At 46.3% G+C, this 10,708-nt stretch overlaps 1 protein-coding gene across 1 annotated transcript; it reads left to right on the forward strand.

Moving 5' to 3' along the window:
* The first annotated feature begins 453 nt into the window (after positions 1-453).
* SOWAHB (sosondowah ankyrin repeat domain family member B) lies at positions 454-4,117 on the forward strand. Its single transcript, XM_011281731.4, has one exon. The coding sequence runs from the start codon at positions 1,148-1,150 to the stop codon at positions 3,494-3,496; it is 2,349 nt and encodes a 782-aa protein (XP_011280033.1). The 5' UTR covers positions 454-1,147; the 3' UTR covers positions 3,497-4,117.
* The last annotated feature ends 6,591 nt before the right edge of the window (positions 4,118-10,708 follow it).

Below are 10,708 nucleotides of genomic sequence, written 5' to 3' on the forward strand. Positions count from 1 at the left end.
GTTAAAGTAGGCAAGCTTGTAACGTGCACCTTAATAGGCTTCAACGTGTGGGGAGAAACCTTACATTCCGAGAGGAAAGACAAGAAACACCACTCAGGCCAACACAAAAGGGACTGTACAAAAATCTCTTCTGTTCACAAACTTTGGAGTAAATAGAAGCAAGGTAACAATAGACAACAAATACCTTAACTGCATAGTTCCTGTTCCCTTAAAGCTGCTGGGGCAATCAACTATCTGATTTTTCCTAAACGTGAGACAATTACTAAGGCAAAGAAAGGCCGAAACCAACCGGCAACTTTCAGCATGATTTCTCCTTTCAGTACAGACTTAGGTGTATTTAGATCTCTTGCAGCCTGGTGCCGGAGGAGAAGCCGGGGCAGTGTGTCCAGATCAAGGAAGGCTTATTTGGGACGCAAAGTCTTCAATACCACGACTTCAATACCACCTCAGGGAATCTGAAATTACTACCCCAGAGCGTTAATAAAGGCACCTTTTTGGGAGACCGCAGAATGCCAGTAAATTTACACCTTCTTCCCCACCCATCGACTTTCGCCATGACCTGCGCAGGAACGGGTTTTCCTTGCTTTCGTTTCTATGTGGCCGAGACCCAAAGGAGCGGCCGGTCGCTTACCTGCTTTCCATTTCCCGGCCCGGGAGGGGCTCCGCGTCCTGCAGAGAGGTTCGCTGCCGGCTGCCTCTGGCTGGCGACTCACCTACCGAGCTGTCTCTGGCTGGGACCAGCCTGACTCATCTGGGAGAGGTGGCAGGGCCGGGGAGACCTCAGAGGGCGGAAGGACAGGAGGAGGCGGGCCGGGCCCTTCCTCCAGAGCCAGGGAAGAGGCGTCGCCGGGGCGCAGGTGAAACCGATTCCGACCTATCCCGGGAACTTTCGCTGCGGGGACTCGCTGGGAGAGGCCCGCGTCGCGCAGGGGCGGTGGGGGAACCGCCCTCTCCCGCCCGGACTGCGTGCGGGGGCTCAGCCCGGGGGCCTCGCGCGCTCTTGGCGCGCTCCGGGACTGCAAGCAGCGCCGCCCTCCACGGCTGATGGAGGCGGGTGGCGCCGCCCCGAGCGCAGGTGACACACCGCAGGCAGGGGAGAGCGCTGGGAGGGCGCGGACACCCGGGGCCAGGGGACGACAAGGCAGCGATGGCCCGAGAGTTGAGCCAGGAGGCACTACTGGATTTTCTGTGCCAGGCTGGAGGAAGAGTGACCAACGCCGCCTTGCTGGGCCACTTCAAGAGCTTTCTCCGAGACCCCGACGCGCCCCCCAGCCAACACCAGCGCCGCCGCGAGCTCTTCAAGGGCTTCGTCAACTCGGTAGCCGCAGTGCGCCAGGACCCCGACGGCACCAAGTATGTGGTGCTCAAGAGGAGGTACAGGGACCTTTTGGGGGAGGAGGGGCTGCAGCGACCCCGCGACCCGCCCGCTGCCGCCGCCCCTACAGGGAGAGCTGCTCCCTGTTCCCCGCGAGGCGCGCGCCAAAGGGATCCGCCGCCGCAGCCGCCCAGGAGGCGGCGGCACGAGAAGGGGCCAGAGGAGGAGCCAGCAGGTGCCGCAGCCCCAGCCGCCCACGCAGGTTGTAATGGACTCACCGCCAGCCGCACCCGGGAGGCAGCCCGGGGAGGCGGCGGGCGGAGGGGCGGCTCTGGCCACAGGGCCGGAGCGAGGTGCGCGGCTGTGGAGACGCAGGGCCGCTGCTGCTGGGAATGCCACCAAAACAGCCTGGAGGGACTCCCGGGCGAGCAGGTGCTCGGCGCAGTCCCAGACCCCGCCACCACCACCGCCACCGCCGGGGACAAGCCGGCGCGTGTCCCGCTGGCTCGGGATGATCGCGAGCCTCCCGGGCAGCAGCCGGAAGGCTTGCCCGCTGAGCACGCACCGGTGCCCACAGCGCCCTGCTCTCCTCCTGCAACCGTCGAGGCTGCTGGAAGTGGGGCTTGGCCGCCTCCTCTCCTGTCCCTCCCTACTTCCCCTGCAGACCAGCCAGAGCTGCTGACCCCGAGCTCTCTGCATTATTCCATCCTGCAGCAGCAGCAACAGCGCACTTGGGAATGGGTGGCCAGACATCCCCAGATACCCAAGGCCCGGAACCAAGGACCCATCAGAGCCTGGTCAGTGCTGCCGGACAATTTCCCCCAGATAGCATCTGAGCCCAACTTCTGTGTCCCAGAACCTAACTCAGAGCCTCTAGACCCCTCTCTTTCATCTCATTCTCTCCTTCCTGTTGTTCTGGAATCCTGTCCCCAGAATACTCCATTGACAATCTTTCGTAGCATTCGTAGTCAGCTGTCCCTCCAAGATCTGGATGACTTTGTGGACCAAGAGAGCCATGGCAGCGAGGAGAGCAGCAGTGGGCCCAAAGAATCCCCAGGGGGTTCTGAAGAGGGGCTGCAAGTTACCCTGGGAACCCCAGATTGGAGAAAGCTCAGGGATCCGGCTGGGGGCCTTTCTCCAAAAGAGGGCAGTCCCAGCAGGAGCCCTCAGGGCCTCAGAAACAGAGGGGATGGTCACACCTCTCAGCAGGTCTCGACAAAGGCTAATGGCCTTGTAGGCCACCCCCAGGAGTCTTTCCCCTGGCCAACTCCTAAGTTAAGGAGAGCCCTCAGGAGGAGCTCACAGGCAGGGAGAGCCAAATTGTCTTCTTCCGATGAGGAGTGTCTTGAGCAGGACTTGCTGAAAAGGACTCGTCGCCCACCACGGTCCAGGAAACCCTCCAAGGCAGGAGCAGTGTCCAGCCCAAGAGTGGATGCTGCTTTGACACCACAACCTGCAGACATTAAGGCTGCTGCTGCTGCTGAGTGGCGTCCTCACACCCCCTGGGCCGAGGGTGGGGAGGAATCTGCAGCCTTGGTCCTGCACAGACCTGAGCACAAGTCATCTCTGGTCCCCCTAGATGCCAGGGAGCATGAATGGATCGTGAAGCTTGCCAGTGGCTCTTGGATTCACGTGTTGACTTTGTTTTGGGAGGACCCCCAGCTGGCTCTGCACAAAGACTTCTTGACTGGATACACGGCCTTGCACTGGATAGCCAAACATGGTGACCTCAGGGCCCTTCAGGACTTTGTCTCTAGTGCACAGAAAGCCGGGGTTACTCTTGATGTAAATGTGAAGTCCAGTTGTGGATATACCCCTCTGCACCTTGCAGCCATTCACGGCCACCAGGGGGTCATCAAAGTGCTAGTGCAGAGGTTGGCTTCTCGGGTCAATGTCCGGGACAGCAGTGGGAAGAAGCCATGGCAGTATCTGACCAGTAATACCTCTGGGGAGGTATGGCAGCTACTGGAAGCCCCTCGGGGAAGGCCCATTTTTCCTGTCTATCCTTTAGTCCGAAGCTCTTCCCCCACCAGGAAGGCCAAGAGCCGGGAAATATCTAGAAATATCACCCGGAAGTCTTCCTTTGCTGCACTACTCAAAAGTCAGCACAGCAAATGGAAATTGGCCAACCAGTATGAGAAATTCCCCAATCCAAGGGAAAGAGAAGAGTACAGTGACTGAGGTGGGCCCCTCTTTTGAACATGCAGCCACACACCACACACCAGCACATCCTTGAGGTGTTCATTGAGAAAATTCAGGGGGAATAGAAAAATTGCTGAGGCGTTGGTAAGGAAGAGATCGTCTGACGTGGTTTACCTCGTGTTTACCTGCCTGGATTTCGTGTCAGCACATCCTGGACCTTAGGGGTCACCCAAACTTTCTGACAGCTCAAGTCTTTGGGCCATTGAAACCTAGACACAGGGCAGAGTCAGACTTAAAACCCAGTAAATAGTCTTCCTCTTTCCTTGTCACCACAGATCTGGGCACAGTGAGCCACATTGGTTTTCGAAGCAGCAGCCCCAGGCCTTGACTACAGAGAGAACAGATGTTTAAGAAAAAGGGAGGCAATTCAAGGGATTGAGGAAGCTCAAACAAAATCCTCTGGCTAGTACCTCTCTGGCCTCCATTCATTTGGAGAATAAATCCTGGCTGAGTGGAAAGCACCAGGTTTGAAATCAGATGGCTCCTATTTTCTTCTTTTTCTCTTTTTCTTTCTTCCTTCCCTCCCTGCCTCCCCCTCCTCCCCTTCCTCCTTCCCTCTCCTTCTTTCCTTCCTTCCTCCTTCCTTCCTCCCTCCCTCCTCCCTCCTTTCTTCCTTCCCTCTTCTTTCTTTCCCTTTCTTTTCTTTTTCTTTCTTTCTTTCTTTCTTTCTTTCTTTCTTTCTTTCTTTCTTTCTTTCTTTCTTTCTTTCTTAATCTTTCTTTCTTTCTTTCTTTCTTTCTTTCTTTCTTTCTTTCTTTCTTTCTTTCTTTCTTTTTTTCTTTCCAAATCAATGAAATAAAATTATTACTGGAGAGTGGAACTTCTTTTAAGATTCCTCAGCCCTATCTTCAGATCTTCCTTTGAATTCAACCTAAGGTGGCTAATATGTGAGATGATTAATACCTTATTTGTATCTCTTCTCCACGATTAGAGAAGCAGTTAGGTAGGATCCAGTTATGACTGGCATTCAGGCTCTGCTTTTTTAAATAAATCAACCTAAGGGAAACTTTCCAAATGTAAAAACTGTTGGCTCATTTGCATAGTTGCTGAAATCATCTTTCATGGAAACTCCCTGTGTAACAAATGGCAAAATCAGCATTAGTAGTTTTCAATAGGATGGAAGAGCCAATGTTCACATTCTGGGGAAGCAATAAGGGTTAAGAGGTAAATGCTTCCCCACCGGGAATTTTCTAAGCTGCTAAAAATATAATTTAATTTGCACTAAACTTGTTGCCAATTAAGATTAAACATTAGCCTTGAAGTGCTGTATCTCTAACAGGAAGTGTTCCTTTTATTTGTTTGTGATGGTTCTGATCTCTGTGGGTCCATGGAATGAGAGAATGGCTACTCTGTAAATTGCAGTAGAACATTAAGATTTCAGAATGTAAATTCAAAGAGAGCTGAAAAATTAAATTTCCATATGGAAATTGTTAATATTTTATGGAATGTTTTCATGTGCAATGTCAGTGATGTATTTTCACAGTATTTTTGTGTTTCTTCTGGTTATTTTTCACCATTGAAATATCAACAAATCTTTATAAGTTATTGTACTTATGCTGATTACTATTGACTTCCTTCTTTAGAAAATTGTGTTTCAAATGAGTGTCAAATACTTCTTTCTTTATAGTTTTACCTTATAATTTTGCTGAAATAAATATAACTCTGTTCAATTAGAAAACATACGAAAGATATGTATAATACATAACTCTACAGGTTGTTTTTTTCCAAAAAGACCTTTATAATAGTTGAAGCTTTGGCAAATCAAATCAAGAAAAAAACAACGATCACAGACGGTGGGGGCATGGTTAGGAGAAATTAAATTTGAAAGCATAAAGATAAACAACTATATAAGTACCCTAGTGAGAGATTTTCAAGGAAAAAAATTTATAAATATCAACTTTTTTTAAAAGTCAAAGAATGTTTTTACCTTACCATATTTTCATCACAACATCGATTTATTCAGCAAACATATTATTGCCTAGTGCTGTGGGGTTTACAAGGGTGAGTGCGCTGTGACCTCACCTTTCTTGAAACTTACCATCTAATAATTCATCTTAACTTAAAGTCTAATGAGATTTGTTGCTGATTGATGTATACCTTATCTTGCTCCCAAGGTGTCTTTCTTTTTTTTATTTATTTATTTTTTTAAATTTTTTTTTCAACGTTTATTTATTTTTGGGACAGAGAGGGACAGAGCATGAACAGGGGAGGGGCAGAGAGAGAAGAAGACACAGAATCAGAAACAGGCTCCAGGCTCTGAGCCATCAGCCCAGAGCCTGACGCGGGGCTCGAACTCACGGACCGCGAGATCTTGACCTGGTTGAAGTCGGACGCTTAACCGACTGCGCCACCCAGGCGCCCCCCAAGGTGTCTTTCAAAGCTGCATTATATTAGATATAAGCTTTTAAAATGAGACAGAGAGTGGGGCGCCTGGATGGCCCAGTTGGTTAATTGTCCTACTCTTGATCTCAGCTCAGTTCTTGATCTCAGGGTCACGAGTTCAAGTCTCACCTTGAGCTCCACACTGGGTGTGAAGCCTACTTAAAACAAAATGAGACAAAGAGAAAAAAGGTGGTACCAGGAATGAGGACAAAACAACCACTATGCAAGAAAAAATTTTCAAAGTGTCCTAAGTACAAAATTAAGCGCTGCAGAGAATTTCAAAGGAGAGATTTCCTTGGGCTGGGAAAATCAGGGAGGGCTTCATGGAGGCCTGGGATCTTCAAGTGAATGCTGCTGGCTTTCCAAAGAAACCAGCTTTATTGGTTCTACCACATTCTTGACATCTGTTTCAGTGTGTGATTTGCATAGCACTGGTGTTGACAGATGGCTCACTGGTTAGAACACAGTCCTGGGTCTCATGTTGATTCTTATGAGGATTCAGGTTCCTTTGGCCTTTGTCCACACATCATACTTATGGCTCTGGTTAACTCTCTTACATGGTCAACATTTATGTTAGGAGGGGGCAGGGCTGAAGAGGGTACTGAGAGCAGAGTAAAATACAAATCTCATTGTGTCACTCTCTTGCTCAACTTGTGAAGTCCAGGCTAGGAGGGCTGACAGGCCTACAGCATATTTTTCCAGCCTCCTGACAACCACTCCCTGGCATGAACCCTACACTGCAGCCACACCAGACCCACTGGAGTGCTAATGGCCCTACCCTCTCGGTTTCTGTCTTGGTGCTAAATTCCCTCAGCTCAGAATCCCTATCACAGTTTAAGTGGCAACCTTTTCCTTATTTTTCAAGGGACAGCTCAAATGTCAAGCCTCTAAGAAGATTCCAGGGTAAACACCTCCAAACCAGAAGATGTATAGCTTTTTCACCAGAATTCTCATAATGCTGTGCACACACTTCACTGAAAGTTTCTGCCACAGGGCAGTTTAATAAATTGTTTGAATATTTTATTTTTCCTGAAGACTTTGAACGTCTGAAGATTGGAGAATACGTTTTCAATACATCAAAATTTAGCAGATATTTATGGAACATCTACTATGTGACAAAGATATAATTCTTACCTTCAAGAAGTCATAATCTATTGGGGAAGGAGGGTCACTGAAAAAGAATTTTAGCACCGCAAAGTAGGTGGATAGATGTGTGCATCTAGACTATGAGAATAGTATTTGTGGAGGATTTTCTTTGTATTAGGCTCTATGTTTGTAGGACATACAACATGTTTATAGAAATACAACATCCAAGGTGGACACATTTCCTGCTCTCACAGCACTTTTCAGGACCAGGGAAGTTGAGAAGGTAAAATGGGGTTGCCTGGGTGGCTCAGTTGGTTAACTGACTCTTGATTTTGGCTCAGGTCATGATCTCAGGGTCGTGAGATCCAGTGAGCCTCTGTGGGACTTTGTGCTGGTAGTGGAGCCTGCTTAAGATACTCTCTCTTTCTGGGGCACCTGGGTGGCTGTCAGTTAAGCATCCAACTTCAGCTCAGGTCATGATCTCATGGCTCGTGAGTTCGAGCCCCGTGTCAGGCTCTGTGCTGACAGCTCACAGCCTGGAACCTGCTTTGAATTCTGTGTCTCCCTCTCTCTCTGCCCCCTCCCCTGCTCCCACTCTGTCTCTGTCTCTCTCAAAAATAAATAAACGATAAAAACAATAAAAAAAAAGATTCTCTCTCCTTCTTCCTCCACCCCTCATCCTCATGCTCTCACACTCTCTCTTGAAAGAAAACAACAAAATAACAACAACAAAAAAAGGTAAAATGGAAGTTAGTCTTTGAAGGGCCAAGTGGAGAAAGAAGGAGAGAATATTCCAGAAGAAGAAAGGAGCTTGAGTAAAGCTGCAGGGTGTGTTTGAGGGATACTTGGACACTTGTGGCTGTGGCGAATACACAGGCTGAAGTGAGGTAGTGTGGAAACAGATGAAGATATAATGGTAATTTAAGGCCAGGTTGAGAAAAGGGTCTTTTATGCTATGTCAAGAAATATAGGCATTTTCGGGGCGCCTGGTTGAGCATCTGATTTCAGCTCAGGTCATAATCTCGCCATCCATGAGTTCAAGCCTGGCATCGGACTCTGTGCTGACAGCTCAGAATCTGCTTCAGATTCTGTGTCTCACTCTCTCTCTCACCTCCCCTGCTTGCACTCTGTCTTTCTCTCTCTCAAAAATAAATAAACATTAAAAAAATATTTTTAAAGAAATATAGGCACTTTCTAAGAAGCTAAGGATTGTCGAAACTCCTCCAGAAAGCCTTAGTGTTATTGCAAATATAGATGATTTCCTAAAGTCTTAATATGAAGACAAAAATATATATCAAAGAATTAGGTAGGATGTACTTAGTTTAAAAGTTTCCCTTTCAAATCTTTCTTAAGTCTTCAGTGTTGTTAATGCTTATTTGCCAGGAAGTAGTGGTAGGCAACAGAATAATTTAACAAATGGCAATTTAATAATAAAGACAAACATCAGAAACTGTCGGATAACCTTAGCTCAATCTCTTGCCTTTTTGTGTAGACATAGTTGTAAAGTAGTGAATTTCAATCTTATAAATATATATGGTATATACCACCGTCTTATTTCCTGCTAGTAAAATCGCTTATGGTTCAACATTTCAGGATGTTACCTATAGCATGCCAAGACTTCCGGACGTTTTTGATTGTAAATTTTTTAATTTTTTTTAACATTTATTTATTTTTTGAGAGACATAGAGACACAGAGCACAAGTTGGGGAGGGGCAGAGAGAGAAGGAGACACAGAATCCGAAGCAGGCTCCAGGCTCCGAGCTGTCAGCCCAGAGCCCGACGCCAGGCTCGAATTCACAAACTGTGAGATCATGACCTGAGCCAAAGTTGGACACCCAACCAACTGAGCCACCCGGGCGCCCCTGATTGTAAATTTTTAAAAATAACTATTGAGATTCAATTCCCATACCATACAATTCACCTATTTAAAACATACATTTCAATGGGTTTTGGTGTATTCTCAACCATCACCACAATAAATTCCTGTATAAGTTTGAGAACCACTGACCCAGGCAATGGGAAGCCATTGACAATTTATTGCAGGGGAACGATTTATGTAGACTGAAGCAAAACAGATTCCTCTTGCTAGGGTAAGGGAAACAAACAAGAAGCAGAGACCAGTTACTATAGTTTCTTAGATTTATGTTAGAAATATTACAAATATCGTAGCCAGATAAAGTGAATAAGATTGGTTGCCTACAGTGAGGAGAGCAAATTCTAGTCAGAGAGGCTGATTTGGTTGAATAGAATTAGGGAAGAACCAAAAGGGTCTATTTCCTCTCATCTGTAAACTGTCCTTGTTCAGTGATTATATCATTTGATTACTCTGATGACTGTCTAGGTTCATGATGCCACTGGATCTAAGAGTGTCAAACTCTATATGGGCTGATCAGCATAGCAGAGCTAGCGTGTGTGCTTGTATTTGCTAACATCAAACAAATAATTCAAAATGTGTAATGAAAGCATAGGGAGGTGCAGTACTTAAGCACATGACAATGAAGCTAGGTTGCCTGAGTTCCTCTGTGCCTGGTCCACAATAGATCTTGAATAAATGTTAGCTGTTACCTATTTATTTATTTACCTATAGAGGGAGAGAGCATGTGCATACAAGCAGGGGAGGGAAAGAGAGAGAATCTTTTTTTTAATGTTTATTTATTTTGAGAGAGAGAGACAGAGAGCACGCATGAGTGGGGAAGGGGCAAAGAGGGAGAGAGAGAATCCCAAGCAAGCTCCACATCGTCCGCATGGAGCCCCACAGAGGGCTCAATTCTACAAAACTGTGAGATCACGACCCGAGCTGAAATCGAGAGACGGACACTTAACCGACTGAGCCATCCAGGCACCCCAGCTGTTATTATTTTTAACACCATTTAAAATAAGCAGTTCACTTTAAATTTCCATCTATGCTGGAGACAAAAATCCTCTGGTTGATTAAAAAGGTGCTACAAAGAACAAGGTTTGCTACTCAAACGTTTTTCCTTATGCTCCTACATAAAAAAGATGCTCACATTTCTCATTTCTGATGAAAAAGTCTATTTAACTATCCCTTGTGTGTAACAATCACTAGCTATTACGATATGTCATTAAACAGAATTATGTCGAACTGAAGTCACATAAACTGACAGTTGTCAAATTAGCAGTTCTGTTCTGGCCTGGAACTAAAACCCGGGCAAAACTCTGAAGAGGTAAGGTTTATGAGGAGTTGAGTGTGTGGTTATTTGAAGCCATTATCACTTGTGAAACTTAAAACATCTAAATTCAACTATGTAGTAAACTTCATCAAAATTTCACTAACTTGGTCAAAATGAAATCTCATTGAAGTGGATTAAAAATTATTGACACTGGGGCACCTGGCTGGGTCAGTCAGTGGAGCGTGCAACTCGATCTCAGAGTTGTAAGTTCAACCCCCACGTTGGGTGTAGAGATAACTTAAAAATAAAATCTAAAAAAAATTATTGACATATTAAATTATTCCTCCTTTTTGGTCTGAAAATAGTACTTCTTGATCCCCACCTCCAACTTTAACTCTTCTACTTTTTAAGAGTTGGGTTTAAAAAAAAAAGCATTATTGTATGTAAATTATGCCTCAATTAGGCAAGGAAATGATAAGACACATAAAGATAATTTTCAACTAGTTTGTTGGGACCAAAGCCAGCACCCTGTTTTGAGAGGGTCTAATTCTTTTCTGTGTTCTATTTCTTCTGTTGAGATGAGTAAACACTC

The sequence above is a fragment of the Felis catus genome, chromosome B1, assembly GCF_018350175.1.
Source record: "Felis catus isolate Fca126 chromosome B1, F.catus_Fca126_mat1.0, whole genome shotgun sequence".
NCBI lineage: Eukaryota > Metazoa > Chordata > Mammalia > Carnivora > Felidae > Felis > Felis catus.

Excerpts from the sequence above, each read along its gene's own strand:
- SOWAHB (XM_011281731.4), top strand. The coding sequence starts at position 1,148 with ATGGCCCGAGAGTTGAGCCAGGAGGCACTACTGGATTTTCTGTGCCAG.